A 20,485-nucleotide genomic window follows, 5' to 3' on the forward strand; every position below is an offset into this window, starting at 1 on the left:
TCAGTCATAGCTTGGGTGGAGTAAGAGTTTGGCTGACTTTGGATCGTCTTTCTTAATCCTGGACTGGAAAAATATCTAATATTGTTCTTAGTCCATTTTAAGCTTAATTTATTTTCTTAGTGCCATAGAAACTCAGAACTGAAAGGGACCTTAGAGAAGTATCTTGTCTCCCTCTCCCCTCGGGAGGCAAAGAGTTAGTCGTCTGACAGTACTAATTACTCTAACAAATCAGTAGCTTAATGGGCATATACATAGTTTTATATAAAACATTGGGTTTTTCCCTAGCATCTCATTTGCTACTCAAAGATCCAATTCAGTGATCCTCAAACTTTTCCCACCGTAACAAATTAGAGAGAGGTAACATGTTCATGTCAGTGAGAGAAGACAAATTACAGCAGGGAGATGCAGCAGTGATTTTAAATTGAGAGACTCGTGGGTCACCCCATGCCTGCCCCCCCCCACACACACACACAGTTATTGGGGTAGAAGCTGAAAGGGGAGAGTATGTGGCATTTGGATAAACTCCAGGTAATTCTGATAAGCTCCAGTTAAGAATCACTTAGACAATAATATTTTTTGTTCTATAATCCCACCCTCTGTCTTTGAAATAGCTCTTATTATTATTTCTGCATAGAGGTATAGAGTCAGCTATTAGTCATCTAGTCTATCTGCCCATGTAATTCCTGAATTACTTCTATCACACCCCAGGTAGTCGGTCATTCAAAAAAATTTTTCTTTCAGGTAAAAATCATGCTTTCCTTTTAATTGACACCGTTTCGTCTCTCGGGTGCTACTTTGGCAATGATTAGGTTCCCACCTCTCAAGAACATTGTATCTGAACAGGCCGAGACAGAGCCAATGTGAACACAGACCCCAAACCAGGGCTTTGGGAATAACAAGAACAGAAATAAACAGCCTTTCTCTTCACTTACAAAGGGAGTCACTCAGAGGGTACAAAGCTCTGTTTTCCAAATGTAGAAAACCTGGAGCTCAATGCAAACTGGAAACCAAAATATATCAGAAATGAAGCATAGCGCTTGGTCAAACACTCAAGGGCTGATCATCCTGCCTCTTCTACAAGGAATGGCCCCGCTCCAGCATCTTTAAAGGAAGATGTTTCTCTTTCGCTTTCCAACTAGGTATAAAATCTACTAAAAGGGATACGAGGAATCACAATAAATGTGCTCACTCACAAGAGACACTCCCAGATAATGAGTTTGGGTTGCTGAGATTATTCAGCACGTTATTTCAAAGAGGCAAAATTCAGGACAATATGAGAAGAGAATTCAAAAGTGGCAGCTACATTCGCTGATAGGTTATGTGAGACACACATACTCACAACCCATTTTTCAGTGTATATGTCAAGGGGCCAAGACCCCTGATCAGCACAGTACGTTATTTTGTAGAGTACAGTGCACAGAACAACAGAGGGAGAGACACTTTCTTGGAGAGGTTCGTCCTCTCTGAAGGAGTCTGGAGCCCAGCGCGCCCCGGGGCCTTCATCAGCTGGACCCCTCCTCTTTTTTGGTTGTGATGGCCTCAGAGGCAGCCATTTCCTCTAATCGATCCGCTGGCTTCTCCTTCTCCTCCTCCTGGGGATAGAGGTCCGGGTACTTCTGCATGCACTCCTGCATGGCCCGGAACTGGTCTACACAGTCCGACCCCTTGACATCCTCTGTGCTGCAGTGGAAGCAGGAAAAGGCCGCCTTGAACTGTTCCCCACACGCCCCGCTGGCCATGCCCCCAAGGCACGGGCAGTTCCAGCTGAGGTCTCCGTGGGGCAGGATCAGTCCGTGCTCCTCATACGGATCATTGGGGTCGTCGGACGCCAGCTCCACGTTGCTTGGAGTTTCATGGTCTTCTTTGGTCACAAATATGATTCGATCCTTCCCTTCCTGCCAGCAGTAGGCCACGGTGCAGCCCGGCGCTCCGACCTCCGGCGATTGAAGCATTGGGGGACTGCCTCTCGCTGCGACCTCTCGCTGTGACCTCTCCGCTGCGGCCTCTCTGCTGAGGGGCGGGCGGCTTGGAGGCCCGCGCGGACCCGCCCCCTCCCATTCAAATATTTACCTAAGCGCATGACAGGAAGAGACTTTTACTGCCCAGAGGATTTTAGTCTATTATCAGGCAGTTCCAGTTCTTCCTGAAGTCAAGCTAAAACTTGCAACCCTGCAATTTCTCACTCACTAGGAGGTATGGTATTTCTCTTCCAAGTTTATTCTTCTCTAAGGTAAAAATCCCCAGTTCCTTCAGCCATTGCTCATGGTTTCAGCATCCCTATTCTAGTCATTTTCCTTTGGGACGATTCCCTATTATGTCTTTAAATTTGATGAGTAAAACTGAACTCCGGACTGCATTTGTGGGCCGTGTCCTACCTTCCTGCTACTACCTGATGGCTGCATTAACTTTCTGGTAGGTCCTGCTTCTCTATAATCCATTCCCTTCAAGGCTGCCAAAGAAGATTTTAAATAAATCAGGTCACATTTCTTCCCTACTTGAAGGTTTCCGATCACTTTTCATTGCTTATAGAATAAAATCCAAACTTTCTTAACAAGCTGAGAAGACTTTCCCCACCTTAACAAATTAGAGAGAGGTAACAGGTAATTAGAGAGTTCTTAATCCCAGCAATCTCGTTCCATCTTATCTTGTATCATTAAATTCTAGTTACACTGGCCATCATTCAGTTGCTCCAACTTGCTGTTCCTTTGGCATATCTTCTCCCCTGTCCTCACATGGCAGGCTCTTTCCAGTCCAAGGCTCAGAGCCAGTTCCTCTCCCCATGAGGCCTTACTACCCACAAGAGTCTGTTCTTCAGCCCCTCCCCCTCCTCAAGCCGGTAGCCCCACCTGGCTTATTCACTGCTAGATCTCAGGTACCTAGAAGAGTACCCTACCCATGGTGGGCTTTTAATAAATGTTTGTGTAGTAAGTGAAAAATGAGTGGTCAGACCAGGTCAAACACACTTCTTATTTTCACTGGTAGATTTCTATTAATATATGCTAAGACTGTTGAAGATTGTTCTGTTGTGTAAGGAGGGAGGCCAGTGAAGAAAGAACATTTCATTGTCAGCCCATGTTGAACATGAGATCAGATTCTGGCTGTATCTTGAAGGTAGCAACCACAGGATTTAGTGTCAGGCCAGAAGTGAGATGTGAGAGAAGTCAAGGAGTCAAGGATGACCCCAAGGTTTTTAGCTTGAGCAACTGGAGAAATGGGGTCACCACTACTGAAATGGGGAAAACTGAGAGGGTAGGTTTGCTGAAGGAGTAGGGGGAGGAGTTTCAGGAGTCAGTTTGGGACATGAAGATTTAAGATATTTAAGACCCTTAATTCTCTAGGCCTCAGTTTCCTCAATGATAGGAGGCATGTAATAGTTGTGAGGATTTGAGGAGTTAATGTACACAACTCAAAAAAAATAATAAAGCACGTAGAGAAAAATAGGTTAAGAATAGTCGTTATATCATTGAGCTTTTACCAAATCCTCTGGGCATTAGATACGAAAAACTAAAGATGATTCATGAAGGTTTTTCCTGGTAGGATTTTAGACTGAATTGAAATGGGTTTTCTTTGGTATAGGAAGATGCTCAGTAATTCAGTTGGAAATTAAGATATGAATTCAGAGTATCTGAAGACATCTGTCTCTTGGTAGAGATCTGCAACCATGAGAGCATCCACCCCCCAACCCCAAAAAACTCTCTTTCATTCACTCACTATTTTTTGACTATCGGAACCTTCAGCAACAAACCAATTGAGTCTCTACTATGTGTAGTGCAAAATGCTAGATTATGGAAAGTCAATATCTGTGAGATAGAATTCATAATATTATATTCTGTGGATTGTTGTGAACATTTACCAGAGCTTAACATTATAAGCTAACACAAGAAATGCATGCCTAGTATTACTGTATGAAATCCCACAAGTCTTCTTGCATGCTGATACAGAGGCAGAGCAGTGGAAGATTTGAAAATGTGCACAGCGCATTCCCTCTTCACAGGCAAACTTTGAAATGCTTTCAGTGCATTTACTTGGCTTTATTGTTAGAGAAGAAATTTCACAGGCAAAATTATCGTCTTAAGAGTTGATAAGATGCAATTAAACTTAATTTTTCAAAAGTTCTCAACAAATCTTTCTGAAGACTTAAAATCACAATTTCCTTTATATAGAACATATCATTTCATATTATCATTCTCTAGGTAACTTGTAAACCACTTAATACCTAAAGCCCCTCATGTTACTTTATATCTAAACAATCATTTGAAGCCTAATTATTCATAAATACGTCTTCTATTCCAGAGTAAGTTTGAGAAAAGCCAGGGTCTATTCCAGAGTAAGTTTGAGAAAAGCCAGGGCTCACATCTGTCTTGGTTTTAGTCAGAGTAAGGTGAAGGTACCCAGTTGTACAACTTCCACACTTTGATACCCTGAGTAAGTCTTTACAGAAAGACTTCATTGTTGGTTTAAGGTAAATTCTTGGCATGTTACACATACAGGTGTTCACTGTAGGAGCACATAATAATTGAAGTTAATGTTTACTGAGCACTTGGTAAGTGCCAAGATTTGTTTTAGGCCCTTTTCATGTATTAACTTCGTTAACAATCAAAACAGTCCAGCTATCCCAGTGTAACAATGAGGACACTGAAGAACAGAGAGGTGTTAAGACTTTGTCCAAGATCACAGAGATTGTAAGTTAGGGTTGGGTTTTAAAGCCAGGCGCTATAGCTACAGAACCTTGTTCTAAGCTCCTGTACCATATTACCTCCTTCCAGAAGTCATAGGTTAGGGAAAATGTGGTGAAAAGCACTTAAAGAACTAGTTTCTTGTTTCATAAGTAAAATTTGCTGTATAAGTTAAATTATATGTATAATTTGTTACTTAGTTATTTTAAGACCAAAGGGTTTTTTTGGGGTTTCTTTTTTTTGGGTTTTTTTTTTTTTGTTTTTTTTTTTGCGTTACGCGGGCCTCTCACTGTTGTGGCCTCTCCCGTTGCGGAGCACAGGCTCCGGACATGCAGGCTCAGCGGCCATGGCTCACGGGCCCAGCTGCTCCGCGGCATGTGGGATCCTCCCGGACCGGGGCACGAACCCCTGTCTCCTGCATCGGCAGGCAGACTCTCAACCACTGCGCCACCAGGGAAGCCCTAAGACCAAAGTTTCAATTAATTGTTTTTATTTTCCATCTCCACAATAAAATATATTGTTCACTATTCATGGGCAGGAGCTACAGTGATTATAGTAAATGTTAATTGTGATTTTTGTTTTCTCTTTTCCCAGTTTCATGGTTTTCTCCAAATGAAAATATCCTCACTGTTATTTTCCCAATTTTGGCTATACTTCTATTCTGGGGACAGTTTGGTGTTGTGAGTAAGTACTTACTTCTATTTTTCATTTATGTTATACTGGTTAAATTGTTATTTCTGGCAGACAATGCTGGTGAAATATTTTATTTAACCAAATTGTATTAGCAAGCATGATAACATGGTAAATAAGAATATACAGTCAATATTAATATTCTCCTTGAAGTCTATATTGTTCCTCATACTTTGCTTCAGTTCACTTTTAATTCCTAAGAAGGTTTTTTTTTTCCTTAGCTTCTTAAGAATGAACATTGGGAATCCTGATAATAACAATACCTTTGACTCAACTGGTTTTAATATTTATAGAGCATTTACACATACATTATTTTCTTTGGTAAAGAGATGGTTACAGCCTACATTGGTGTTGACAAAATAGGATGACGTAGAAGGAGTGATCAAGATGGCGGAGTAGGAAGCCCCTGAGCTTACCTGCTCCCATGGCACACCAAAGTTACAACTATTTACAGAGCAACTGTCTCTGAGAACGACCTAAAGACTAACAGAGAAGGTACTCTACAATTAAAGATATAAAGAAGAAACCACAACAAGATGAGTAGGAGGGGCAGAGGTGTGGTCTTGTCAGGACCCACACTTAAGGGTCCTTAAGTAGGAGGAAAATCACAACAATGGAAATCCTCCCCGAGGACTGAGGGGTCAAGCCCCACATCCACCTCCCCATCCTGGGGGTCCTAAACCATGAATACAAGTGCCCAAAATGTCTGACTTTGAATACCTGTGGAACTTATGTTTGGGAGAGCCAGAGAGCTGTAGGATACCAAGACTTTGCTCTTAAAGGTGTGCACAGAAACTTACTTGCTCCAAGTCCCAGCACAGAGACAGCAGTTTGACAGGTGTCTGAGTCAGACCCACTTGCTTATCTTGGAGAGCCTCACTGAGAGACAGGAGGCAGCTGGAATTCCCCCTGGAAGTGAGATGCTGGCGGCAGCCATTTTCGTGATCTCGTTCTACCACTCCACCACCTTCACTGGAGGGCACCATATTGGAATCCTCCCTCTAGCATATTAGCTCTGGGGACCAGCACAGCCTACCAGCAATCATGCAACTTGTAGCATTTGCATGCTGACAGGTTGCACAGCCAACAGTGCTGGGGAGCCTATCATGCCCACCAGTGTGCCCACAGGAGTTGGCCTCACACACAATAAAAGGGCACAAAGAGTCCACATAGGGGACACCCCTGGAGCATCTGGCTCTGGTAGCCATAGGGAAGCTTGCTGCTGGGCCCCATAGGACATCTACATAAGGCCACTTTTCTAAGATTGGGAGATGTAATGGACCTACCTAATACATAGAAATAAACAGAGAATTAGGCAGTATGAGGAGACAGAGGAATATGTTTCAAATGAAAGAACAAGAAAAACTCTCAGAAAAAGAGCTAAATGAAACAGAGATAAGCAATCTACCTGATAAAGAGTTTAAGGTAATGATCATAAAGACGCTTACTGAACTCTGGAGAAGAGTGGATGAACACAGTGAGAACTTCAACAAAGAGTTAGAAAATAGAAAAAAGAATCCATCAGAACTGAAGAATACAATAACTGAAGTGAAAAGTACATTAGAGGGGATCAACAGTAGATTAGATGATACAGAAGGACAGATCAGTGATCTAGAATACAGAGTACTATAAATCACTCAAACTGAACAGAAAAAAAGAAAAAAAGAATTTTTAAAATGAGGATAGTTTGAGGGACTTTTGAGACAACATCAAGTATACTAACATTCACATTATAGGGGTCCCAGAAGGAGGAGAGAGAGAGAAAGGGGCAGAAAATATATTTGAAGAAATAATGGCTAAAACTTCCCTAATCTGGGGGATGAAAGAGATATTCAGGTCCAGGAAGCATAGAGAGTCCCAAGAAAGATGAACTCAAAGAGATCCACACCAAGACATATCATGATTAAAATGACATAAGTTAAAGATAAGAGAGTTTTAAAGGCAGCAAAAGAAAAGCAACACTAGTCACAATCGTGGGAATTCCCATAACGTTATCAGCCAATTTTTCAGCAGGAATTTTACAGGCCAGAAGGGAATGACATGCTGTATTTAAAATGCTGAAAGGAAAAATCTTACCACCAAAAATATTCTACCTGGCAACATTGTCATTCATAAATGAAGGAGAGAGAAAGAATTTCCCAGACAAGCAAAAACTAAGAGTTCATCACCACCTTACAAGCTGGTTCATAAACCAGCCTTACAATAAATGTTAAAGGGTCTTCTTTAAGTGGAGAAGACAAGGTCATATCTGGAGATAAGAAAGTATATGAAAGGAAAACTCTCACTGCTAAGGCAAATATATAGTAAAGGCAGTGGATTGTCACTTAAAAAGTGAATGTTAAATGACAAAAGTTGTAAAATCAAGTATAACTACAGTAAGTGTTATTTGTGTATACAAAATAGAAAGATGTAAGTATGACATCAAAAACATAAAACAGGGTTGGGGGGGAGTAAAAACATAGTTTTCAGAATGTGTTTGAACTTAAGTGACTATCAGCTTAAAGCAATCTGCTGTGTATATAGGTTCATGCATATAAACCTCATGGTAACCACAAACCAAAAACCTATAATAGCTACACAAAAAGTAAAGGGGAAGGAACTGAAACACAAAGCTAAAGAAAATCATCAAACCATGAGGGAAGAGACTAAAAGACGAAAGAAACAGACAAGAACTACAAAAGCAACCAGAAAACAATTAACAAAATGACAATAAAAGTGCATACCTATCAATAACCACTTTCAATGTAAATGGACTAAATGCTCCAATCAAAAGACACGGGATGGCTGAATGGACACAAAAACAAGACCCTTCTATATATGCTGCCTACAAAAGATTCACTTCAAACATACATGCACTGAAAGTGAAAGGATGGAAAAATATGTTCCTTACAAATGGAAACAAAAAGAAAGCTGAGGTGGCAGTTCTCATATCAAGGAAAATAGACTTTAAAACAAAGACTTTAAGAGAAGACAAAAAAAAAAAAAAAAGGTGTTACATAAGGATAAAGGGATCAATCCAAGAAGAGGATATAACATTCATAAGTATTTATGCACTCAACAAAGGAGCACCTAAATATATAAAGCAAGTAGTATAGGAAAATTGACAATAATACAATAGCTAGGGACTTTGATACTCCACTTACGTCAGTGGATAGATCATCTACACAGAAAATTAATAAGAAAATATTGGCCTTAAATGACACATCAGACTTGATAGAATTAATAGACATATATAGAACATTCCATTCAAAACCAACAGAATACACACTCTTTTCAAGTGCACGTGAAATACTCTCCAAGATAGATCACATGCTAAGCCACAAAACCAGTCTCAGTAAATTTAAAAAGATTGAAATCATATCAAGCATCTTTTCCTATCACAACAGTATGAAACTAGAAATCAGTTACAAGAAGAAAAATGGAAAAAACACAAACAAGTGGAGGCTAAACAACATGCTACTAAACAACCATTGGGTCACTGAAGAAATCAAAGAGGAAATTAAAAAATCCTGGGACAAATGAAAATGGAAACACAATGATCCAAAATCTTTGCATTGCAGCAAAAGCAGTTCTAAGAGGGGAGTTTATGGTGATACAGGCCTATATCAAGAAATAAGAAAAATCTCAAATAAACAATATAACCTTATACCTAAAGGAACTAGAAAAGAGGAACCAACAAAGCCCAAAAGTAGTAGAAAGAAGGAAATAGTAAGGATCAGAGCAAAAATAAATGAAAAAAAAGACTTAAAAAAAAACAGTAAAAAAAGATCAGTGAAACTAAGAGCTGGCTTTTTGAAAAGATAAAATTTTATGAAGCTTTAAGCCATACTCATCAAGAAAAAAAGAGAAAGGGCCCAAGTAAATGGAATAAGAAATGAAAGAGAAGTTACAATTGACACCACAAAAATACAGAGGATCATAAGAGATTATTACTAACAGTTATACACCAGCAAATTCGACAACCTAGAAGAGATACATAAATTCTTAAAAACACACAATCTTCCAAGACTGGATCAGGAAGAGATAGAAAATCTGAGCAGTCCAATTACTGGAAGTGAAATTGAATTAGTAATCAAAAATCTCTGAACAGACAGAAGTCTGGGAGCAGATAGTTTCACAGGTGAATCTACTAAACATTTAAAGAAGAGTTATTACCTATCCTTCTCAAGCTATTCCAAAAAAATAGAAGAAGGAATACCCTCAAATTTGTTCTGTGAGGCCAGATTTACCCTGATACTAAAACCAGTCAAAGACACTGGAAAAAAAAAAAATACAGGACAATATCCCTGATGAACATAGATGCAAAAATCCTTGACAAAATACTAGCAAAATGAATTCAGTAGTACGTTAAAAGGATCATAGGCCACAATCACGTGGGATTTATCCCAGGAACGCAAGGATGTTTCAATATCCACAAATTAATTTAACATGATACGCCACATTAGCAAGACAAAAGAAAAATATCATTTGATTACCTCAATTGATGCAGAAAGAGCAGTTGACAAAATCCAACATCCATTTATGATAAACACTCAACAAAGTAGGTGTACCCAAGATAATAAAGCCACATATAACAAACCCACAGCTAACATCATATTCAATGGAGAAAAACTTAAGGCTTTTCCTCTAAGGTTAGAAACAAGACAGGATGCCCACTCTCACCACTTTTATTCAACATTGTATAGGAAGTCCTAGCCACAGCAATCAGACAAGAAAAGAGGTAAAAGGCATCCAAATTGGAAAGGCAAAAGTAAAACTGTCATATTTATGTATAACATGATGCTACATATAGAAAAGCCTAAAGACTCCATGGAAAAAATGTTAGAACTGGTAAATGAATTCAGTAAGTGGTAGCATACAAAATCAATATACAGAAATCTGTTGTATATCTATATATTAAGAATGAACTATCAGAAAGAGAAATTAAGAAAGCAATCCCATTTACAATTGCATCAAAAAAAATAAATTTAACCAGGGAGGTGAAAGACCTATAATCTGAAAACTATAAGACACTGATGAAAGAAATTGAAGACAACACAGACAAATGGAAATATATTCTGTGCTCATAGATTGAAAGAATTAATATCGTTAAATTGTCCATACTACCCAAAGCAATCTACAGATTTAATGAATCCCTATCAAAATACCAATGGCATTTTTTAAAGAACTGGAACACATAATCTTAAAATTTTCATGGAAACACAAAAGACCCTGTATAAACAATCTTAAGAAAGAAGAACAAAAAAAAAAGAAAGAAAGAAAAACAAAGCTGCAGGTTATCACTCTCTTTGATTTCAAACTATACCACAAAGCTTTACTAATCAAAACTGTATGTTACTGGCACAAAAACAGACACACAGATCAATGGAACAGAATAGAGAGCCCAGAAAGAAACCCACACACTTATGGTCAACTAATTTACAATAAAGGAGCCAAGACTATACAGTGGGGGAAAGACAGTCTCTCTTCAATAAATGGTGTTGGTAAAACTGGACAGGTATGTGGAAAAACATGAAACTGGACTACTTTTAGTAGTCTAAACTTTTAAACTTCATTTATTTACTTATTTGTTTGTTTGTTTGTTTATTGGCTGTGTTGGGTCTTCGTTGCTGCGTGCGGGCTTTCTCTAGTTGCAGTGAGTGGGGGCTACTCTTCGTTGTGGTGCGCAGGCTTCTCATTGCGGTGGCTTCTCTTGTTGTGGAGCATGGGCTCTAGGTGCACAGGCTTCAGTAGTTGTGGCACATGGGCTCAGTAGTTGTGGCTCACGGGCTCTAAAGCACAGGCTCAGTAGTTGTGGCGCATGGGTTAGTTGCTCCACGGCATGTGGGATCTTCCCAGACCAGGGCTTAAACCCGTGTCCCCTGCATTGGCAGGCAGATTCTTAACCATGGTACCAGGGAAGTCCCAAAACTTTTAAACTTTTAAAATGTAAGATTTATTTCTCATCTCCCTATAGCACACTGAAATAGTCATTGAAAGCTCGTAAACATTTATATAAGGCAAGGAGTAATTAATGGCTGATTTCATTTATTTATTTTATTCACTAGTGCAACCCTTATAAAATGAAAGCTAGTAAAATATTGTAGTGGATTGACCTATTATATATTTCATGAATTTTACTCAGAAGTTTAAGTCATGTGTATCTAAAGTGATACATAAAAATGGAAGGGAAATGACTGATTATGTATTCTAAGGATTCTTTTCAATGTATGGCACTCTGGAAATGCTTTGTGATTTCAAATCTGTTCTCAACTTTTGTTTAAAAGGGCAAAAAGGAGGAAGAAAGGGCTAAGGGAGAAAACTGTCAAGATATTTCACAACTCTTACTTTCAAAACAGTGTCTAAAATTCTTGTGGAAATTTTCTTAGAATTTCGGTAAGTCTTTTATATCAAGAAAAAGACTGGTATAGCACGAAGACCTTGTCCACTGATGTTAGGGAAAGCCTTTATCCCTATTGGCAGACTCAGGCCTTAAGGCCTACGTCATATGATTTAAATAGGCAATAGCCTTTTTCTAAGATCATGAAATCATTTCGCTGAAGTGTGATTTGTTGCATTTGGATTGATTGAACTGTGCTGATCATGACATTACCATTAGTAACGTATTAGTTTTAGTGGACTGAACCGGGAGTGTATTCACTATCAGCCATATTCTTACAAAATAAGCTTTACCATTGTTTTTCTGACTTAAAAAAAAGTAATACATATCACTTTAGGATACCTTATACAACATAGGAAGTCTAGAGAAAAAACAAAAATCATCTAGAGTCTCACAGCCTGGAAATAAACTATTGAGGTGTTCTAGTGAATTTCTCCTTCCCTTTCTGTCTTTTTTCTTGAAAAAGGAAAAACCATAAATGGACTCATATAGCTTACATACTTGTAAATGCTGATTTGCCTCCCGTGTTTTCAGAAATCTTTTTGTAGTTGCCTGTGCTCTACTTTTATGGATGTACTATAATTTACTTAACTCTCATCTTGATGGATATTAAGGGTATTTCCAAATTTTCTTGACACTATGAAAGTATCTAGTGTTACATACCTTTAGTACATACTAAAGGTATGTAACACTAGAAATGGCAGAGACGGTATTTTAAGCCTCATGATACATGTTGCCAACATGTTTTCCAGCACCATTGTATCAATTACTACTGCAGGTGAGAATACCTGTCTTTCACCTCACAAGCTTGACATCATTATAATTCTAAAATCTTTGGTAATTCGATGGTTAAAAAAAATCATCTTAATTTTCATTTTTGTGTTAGGGTAAATGTTCTTTTTTATATGTATTCTATTGGTCATATTTTTGGGGGGGCCATGCCTTGTGGGATCTTGGTTCCCTGACCTGGGATCAAACCCGTGCCCCCTGCAGTGGAAGCACGGAGTCCTAAACACTGGACCAGCAGGGAACTCCCTTCTATTGATCATATTTTAAGGAATGTGATCATAAACCTAAAAAAATATTTTAGTGGCAATTTTTTTTTGTAAATAATTTTTTAACATCTTCATTGGAGTATAATTGCTTTACAATGGTGTGATAGTTTCTGCTGTATAACAAACTGAATCAGCTATACCTAAACATATATCCCTTTATCCCCTCCCTCTTGCGTCTCCCTCCCACCCTCCCTATCCCACCCCTCTAGGTGGTCACAAAGCACCGAGCTGATCTCCCTGTGCTGTGCCGCTGCTTCCCACTAGCTATCTATTTTACATTTGGTAATGTATATATGTCCACATAGTGGCAATTTTTTAATTAGGCTCATCTTAGAACAAGTAAATGTAGTGTGTGTGTGTGTGTGTGTGTGTGTGTGTGTGTGTAGGAGGTACCTATATACTTGATTCACCCAGCCTGCGCTCACACTTAAAGGTGTTTTTGATAATAGTACCTAAATATTTGTAGAGCTCTTGCTTTGTGTGATAAGCACTGTGCAAAGTACTCTACATCTGAAATCACATTTACTTCTTTCAGGAACTCTATGGGGATAGATACTGTTGTTATCATTCCCATTTTATAGACAAGAGACAGAGGTACAGATTGGTTAGGCAATTTGCCCACCATCACCCAACTGTTTCTTGGTAGTACTGGGATTTGAAACAGTGCTATTTACCACTACATTATAGTGCCTCCCTGTCTTGAAATTATTTGGAATGTGTTTTTGTTTTCTTTTCCCAAGAAGGGTGAACCTATATCTGGATATACACACTGAGTAAAAGAAACTGTTATTTATAGAGTAGAATGTGGACCCACTTTATTTATTCAATAAATGTCTTTTGACAGGGTACCTACTGATTACTAGGCACTGGGCGGTATGCTAGAGATGTAGAAGTGAAATGTAAATTGCCCCTGTCTTTGTAGCACTGCTCTGTGCCTTCTGTCACATCTTCAGGATAGATATGAATCTAAATCTACTTCTCCCTTGGTACGCTTTGTAGGAGGCCTCCTGTTTATGGCCTGGGGATTCCACCAACAGGAAAGCCCCCTTTTTCCCCACTTGCTGCTTGGTTTTGCATTTTTATATCAAGAAAAAGACTTGGGGCTTCCCTGGTGGCACAGTGGTTGAGAGTCCGCCTGCCAATGCAGGGGACACGGGTTCGTGCCCGGATCCGGGAAGATCCCACATGCCGCGGAGCGGCTGGGCCCGTGAGCCATGGCCGCTGAGCCTGCGCGTCCGGAGCCTGTGCTCCGCAACGGGAGAGGCCGCAAGAGTGAGAGGCCCGCATACCGCAAAAAGAAAAAAAAAAGACTTGAATCAAGTCTTTACATGCTCTAAAGTATTAATAGTAACTCAGACCCATGACTTTCTAAGTTTCTAGTTCCTTTTAACTTTTTCTGTACTTGACCTCAGGGGGTTTCTCTCTGGTTTTTCTAGCTCTGAGTGTCATTCTTTTTGGTGATCCAAGATAAAACCTAAACCTTCTGTCAGCTAAACATCCAGTTATGACAGCAGATTATGCTTTCACTTTGAGGAGAAAGAGTTTCTTTATACCAGAACTGTATCTTGAACTGTATCTCAGGATGCCATCGATCCTACTGAGAAAGAAGCCTTGAGAAGACTTCTAAACTCTGGAAGCCAAGCCAAGGGGTCCCAAACGTGGTGAGCCTTAGACCACATTTTGAAGACAAAGGTCTCTCACAGGAAAATGTTCCTAAATACCTTTGCCTTTAGCTTTAACTTAACAAGCTTTTAAGCAGAATCTTACGCTTAGCACACAGCTCAGAGAATCCTCGAATCAAACACTGAGCCTTAACCAAAGTAACAATTTTCTTAATAGTATTGCATTTCAGGTATTTTGTTTTTGTTCTGAAAACTGTACCAACTCAGTTTTCCACTGCACTGACAATTATGTTTCTGGCTGATTTTCAGGGTTGTCCTTCCTTACTCTTTGACAATATAACAGGTATTTTCTATCATTTAGATGTTTGATGAATGATTTCAATTGCTGCCCATCGAGACCTGTAGTTTTTATAGGATTAAGGTTCAACTTCATATCAAGAACTGGATAACATCGGGGAAGGGGAAGGGGAAGCTGGGACAAAGTGAGAGGGTGGCATGGACATATATACACTACCAAATATAAGACAGATAGCTAGTGGGAAGCAGCTGTATAGCACAGGGAGATCAGCTCGGTGCTTTGAGACCACCTAGAGGGGTGGGATAGGGAGGGTGGGAGGGAGATGCAAGAGGGAGGGGATATGGGGATATATGTATACATATAGCTGATTCACTTCATTATAAAGCAGCAACTAACACAACATTGTAAAGCAATTATACTCCAATAAAGATGTTAAAAAAAATAACTGGATAACATGTTGAAATTCTTTGAGATAGGAGTATCTATTCTTATTTTTTCTTCTTTAGAACTGTTGTATTATTCAGTGAATCCCTGCTTTACACAGAACTGCGGGACTATAAACATGACCATATAAGCTGAAACTCTGCAAAACAATCTAATAATAAATGCCAAAATTTACTATAGTTCCATGACCTTTAAACTTTTTGTCAAAACATTAAAACCTCTCTTACTGTCAGTAATAAATGTATTAGGAAATGAAAAAAATAGTAAAACTAATATTTAGTACATGATAAATTAAAACATAAAAAACATTGAGAATTGAAGAATTTTATCAAGGGTAGTTTGAAAAATGCTTGCCTCCTCTTCTCATATAACTGACTACAGAGCAAGCATCTTGTCTATGCCTTGGTGAATTGTCATACTCCTTTCTAAGATCAAATCAGCTTCCATCACTTTCAATGTCACGAACTATCCATCGCAAAGAATTCCTTTCATGTGAAGTTTTTCTGCCAGAGTCACGTCCTCTGGGACATCTTCATTCTTTGTCACAGCCGCCTCATTGTCCTCATGTATGCCAATAAGTTCACTTTTACTAAGTTCTTCTGGCTGCGTATCTAGACTCTCTTGAACGGCAGTAGTGTTGACATTCCACAGTCAGCTATTCTGTAACCCCAGTTACCTTCTATTCGAATTTCGCTTCCAGCATTATCACATCTCGTTTCTTTGCTCCCTCACCGTTATTGCCCTGTTTCCTCTTTTGATTATCCATTGTAAAATGTTGCAGTGGCTTATGACTGGGAGACAGGAGGTAACACAACATATGCTTTGCTGTCTGTGCGTGAATTGAATAACAGATGTGCAGTGACCAGTCACCAGCAGTCTTTGAAAAGCGTAACATGAGTGGTCACTGATCATGATGCATATCTGTTATTTATGCAGTGATTTGTGAATTGAAGAGATATCAGAGAAGTTTACACTTTATGCAATTACTCAGTTAATATATTGTGAACTCTGTTTTGGGGGGACTTGTGTTATTTAACTAAATGATGGTAACTGAAATTCATGCATGTCAGAACCGGGCAAAGAGAGGACAGCTGTAATTTATTTCAAATTTGTGCATTCTAGGCATCTTTCATTTCGTTTTCTAACTTTCTAGTCCCTGCTCAAGATTATTCCTTCCACAAGGATTTTGGTTACTGCTCAAGGGTCTCTACAGAAATTGGTTAGGGGTCTCTATAGAAATCATTGTTGGAAAATTCAAGGAAAAAAATTCTCCATCACAACAGCCTTGAGATCCTACTAAGTCCTTGAGTGCAATCTTGAGGAGTAGCTTAATATTGAACGTGATTAGGCCATGAAAACACATTTAAAAGAAGTAATGGAACAGAATTTCTTTGTAGATTAGAAAAATCATTCCGACCGAAGTAAAGATGTATACTAACTGCACCAGGAAATTTCTGTCCACAAAGGTAAAGTATCATCATGATAGATATTATTACAAAGAATTCTATTAAATAATCTTGGACTCCCATTGCTTTCCCTTGGTCCTGTCCACATAATTATCAAATTCTGTTATTAAATCGTGTTTTTATACACTGATTTTATTGTGGAAGGAACTGAACAAAACTATAGTTTAGCAGTATACTCTTTTGTAGAAATACAGTTGCTATTCCTTTGACCCTTTCCCAATTCAAACGTCCCAACTTCCTGCATATATTCTGAAGGTGTGGCACCATCGACAAGACCAGGAATGTTTGGAACCAAGGAAAGGAAGTTAGTGTGTTAGACATCATCTTCTTTTATCTTTTATATTCAAAGTACTTCAAAGCCCAGGCTTCATAAAGATTGGGCTCTTTTATTGCCGGGCCCTGTAGACTGGGAATGTGATTTCTAGTCAGTCTTCATTTTGACAAAATTATTTCATCGAAACAAGTTGGATAGTGTATGGAGTCCATTATAAAATTATTTTACTCTCCTTCTGGCAAGTAATCAGTTTATTATTGGCATTAATATTCATTTTTATCCAGCACCAGTTTCACAAAGCCTTCACTGTTTTTTTAATGTGTGTTAAATATTTTTAAAATAGTAGTTTTAATTTAATTTAATAAAAAATTTGAAATTGTAATTTTATTTTAAAACTTATGAGATGTGCTTTATACTGCATTGGAGACAATATTGATGTGCAGCTCAACAGAAACCAAAAACATTCTAAAATTACTTTCCGAGAGTTATCAGAAGATAGCACTGTAATAATAAAATCAAACGTGTCTCCCTTTATGATTTTTTCCTTTTTTTTTTTTTTTTTTTTGTGGTAGGCGGGCCTCTCACTGTTGTGGCCTCTCCCGTTGCGGAGCACAGGCTCCAGACGTGCAGGCTCAGCGGCCATGGCTCACCGGCCCAGCCGCTCTGCGGCATGTGGGATTCTCCCGGACCGGGGCACGAACCCGTGTCCCCTGCATCAGCAGGCGGACTCTCAACCACTGCGCCACCAGGGAAGCCCCAATTTTTTCCTTATTTGTTGTGCATTTTACCTCACTGCTTAACCTTCCTGTTTACCACTAACTCACTAATCACTTAGTAAGGGATCATTTAAATGTCATGCATTATAACAGGCATTGAGTTCATGTATTTTAGGGTTTTGTTAGGTGGACTTCAGCCTGTGTGGGTCTATGTGGGCTTATTGAATACCATCTTTGGGGTGTCATTAAAACTAAGATGATAGTTTTATTTGATCTCCAAGTTGAGCCTGGTAATTTCACTAGACTTCTTCTGCCACAGCCTGCATTCTGTCTCGTATGTGCTTTATGTCAGTGACAAGGAGACAAGAAAACCTTAATGGAGTAGCTATTCATAGTATTAGCCACGTTTCTTCAGGTGGCTAGAGGGACATGTCATTTCTCTGTTCACATGAATCTGACAGATTAAATACATAATAGGGCTTTCTTAGGCTAGGGTAGACCCACACCTTTTATTTAACTGGAGAAGAAGATCTGGGAGTAACACTTCCCATGACACATTCCCCACCAACACACACACTCATTCCATATTAGAATGTCAGGAGCACTGAGGCAGAAGTACTTGTCTTTGTTCACTGTCAGCACTTAGAATAGTGATTGTCACATAGTAGGTGCTCGATCAACTGTTACTGAATAAAGTAACCTCTACTCCTACCTCAATTTGGTTGGTATGACTTGGGCTAATAAAAGGGCCCAGTACATGGTGGGCACACAGTAAGTTTTTATAGAGCAAGCAAATGAACAACCTATCTCATCTCTGAGAAGAAGCTGGCTAGATTTAATTACTTTATAGACGGTATAAAAGGGAAACTTTTAGAATTCCTAATTTGTTGAAAAAACTTGACATTGTCTCCCCATATATTTGGTATTCCCGTGTCAGGCAGCACTAAGTTTATAAGTATCTGTTAAAAATGTAAGTACCAACCATACCCAGTGTTGGTCAGAATGTGGAGCAACAGGAACTCTCATACATTGCTGGCGGGAGTGCAAAACGGTACAGCCTCTTTGTAAGACAGTTTGGTGGTTCATGTAAAACTAAATGTGCTCTTTCCATATGATCCAGTAATCATGCTCCTTTGGGTATTTACCCAAATGGAGTTGAAAACTTAAGTCCACACAGAAACCTACACATGGATGTTTATAGCTGCTTTCTTCATCATTGCCAAAACTTGGAAGCAACCAAGATATTCTTCAAGAGGATTAATGGATACACTGGGTGGTACATCCCGACAACAGAATATTATTCATCACTGAAAACAAATGAGCTGTCAATCATGAAAAGACATGGAGGAACCTTAAATACATATTCCTAAGTAAAAGAAGCCTATCTGAAAAGGCTACATACTATATGATTGCATCTGTAAAGCATTATGGAAAAGGCAAAACTATGCAGGCAATTAAAGACACAGACCTACTAGAGAATGGACTTGAGGATATGGGGAGCGGGAAGAGTAGGCTGTGACAAAGTGAGAGAGTGGCATGGACATATATACACTACCAAATGTAAAATAGATAGCTAGTGGGAAGCAGCCGCATAGCACAGGGAGATCAGCTCAGTGCTTTGTGACCACCTAGAGGGGTGCGATAGGGAGGGTGGGAGGGAGACGCGAGAGGGAAGAGATATGGGAACATATGTATATGTATAACTGATTCACTTTGTTATAAAGCAGAAACTAACACACCATTGTAAAGCAATTATACTTCAATAAAGATGTTAAAAAAAAAAAAAGGTCAGTGGTTGCTAGGAGTGGGTGGTGGGGAGGAGAGATGCACAGGCAGAGCACAAAGGATTTTTAGGCAGTGAAGATACTCTGTATAATATACAATATTGGATATATGGCATTATAAATTTGTCCAAACCCATAGAATGTACAGCACCAAGAGTGAACCCTAATGTAAACTATGGACTTTGGGTGATTATGATGGGTCAATGCAGGTTCATCCTTAGTAAAAAAAAAAAAAAAAAAGTATCATTCTTGTGAGTGAAGTTGATAATTAGGAAGGCTATGCATATGTGGGGGAAGGGAGTATATGGTAATTCTCTGTACCTCCCTCTCAATTTTGTTGTAAACCTGAAACTGCGCTTAAAAAAAAGTCTTTAAAAAATGTAAATACTGTATTTCCCCTATTTTATTTTGTGCATTTATTTCAGTACTTTTAGCTAAGGTCTATCGTTGAAAGCATGGGGATTTTTGCCAGAAAATCATACCAGGAAGTTTGATAAGAGCCTGCAGTTAAGAACACATTAAATTATCTTAATGCTAAATGTTCGGGGAATTACTTGAATTTATTTTCATTGTTACATTTAAAGTTTTGATAGGTTTGATAAATAAGAACAAATCCACTTATTAAAGGATAAGAACAGATCACACACACAAAAAAAAATCCTTAAGATTAGTGGGTTCTGTGGCATCTATATCAGATTCCTGACCATTTAGCTAGCTGGAAACATGACATCTGAACCTAGCAACAAGATACTTTCTCCAAACTTGCTATGGGACCTGCTAAAATGTGGCCATTGTAAGCAAAGAAAATGAGTGAAAAGAAACCCTTTTTAAAGGTTTACAAAAGAAAACATGAAGATAACCTTTCATTGCCTGTGGTTACTTAAGTAGACCCCACTAGAATGTTTGTTAGAAATTGCTGCTTAATTTTGAGGAAGAGGTTAGGTAGCCTTGAAAATTAGTAGTTGAACCAATCAACAGGAATGAAAGCTACCTCCAAAAGGTTTTGAAAAGACCATTCTATGATAACAACCCTGTCAATAATAGCATTTTGTGGCATTTTATTTTTGTTTGTATTGTTGAT

The 20,485-nt window shown here is 38.8% G+C and overlaps 2 protein-coding genes and 1 long non-coding RNA gene across 7 annotated transcripts in view; 2 read left to right on the forward strand and 1 right to left on the reverse strand.

Moving 5' to 3' along the window:
- Positions 1 to 20,485, forward strand: part of CD47 (CD47 molecule) — a 55,126-nt gene that overhangs the window by 18,845 nt on the left and 15,796 nt on the right. For all 5 annotated transcript variants that reach the window (XM_033432220.2, XM_033432216.2, XM_033432218.2 and 2 more), the window contains exon 3: positions 5,271 to 5,360. In XM_033432220.2, the coding sequence (XP_033288111.2) occupies positions 5,271 to 5,360 (90 nt within the window). The remainder of the gene's footprint in view (positions 1 to 5,270; positions 5,361 to 20,485) is intronic.
- Positions 1,503 to 1,952, reverse strand: LOC117202252 (mitochondrial intermembrane space import and assembly protein 40-like). Its single transcript, XM_049710243.1, has one exon. It carries the CDS (start codon positions 1,950 to 1,952, stop codon positions 1,503 to 1,505), a length of 450 nt encoding a protein of 149 aa, XP_049566200.1.
- Positions 5,367 to 20,187, forward strand: LOC125964563 (uncharacterized). Its single transcript, XR_007477704.1, has 2 exons — positions 5,367 to 14,461; positions 16,562 to 20,187. It is a non-coding gene; the product is annotated as an uncharacterized LOC125964563 (long non-coding RNA).

This window comes from Orcinus orca, chromosome 5 (assembly GCF_937001465.1).
Source record: "Orcinus orca chromosome 5, mOrcOrc1.1, whole genome shotgun sequence".
Lineage (NCBI taxonomy): Eukaryota > Metazoa > Chordata > Mammalia > Artiodactyla > Delphinidae > Orcinus > Orcinus orca.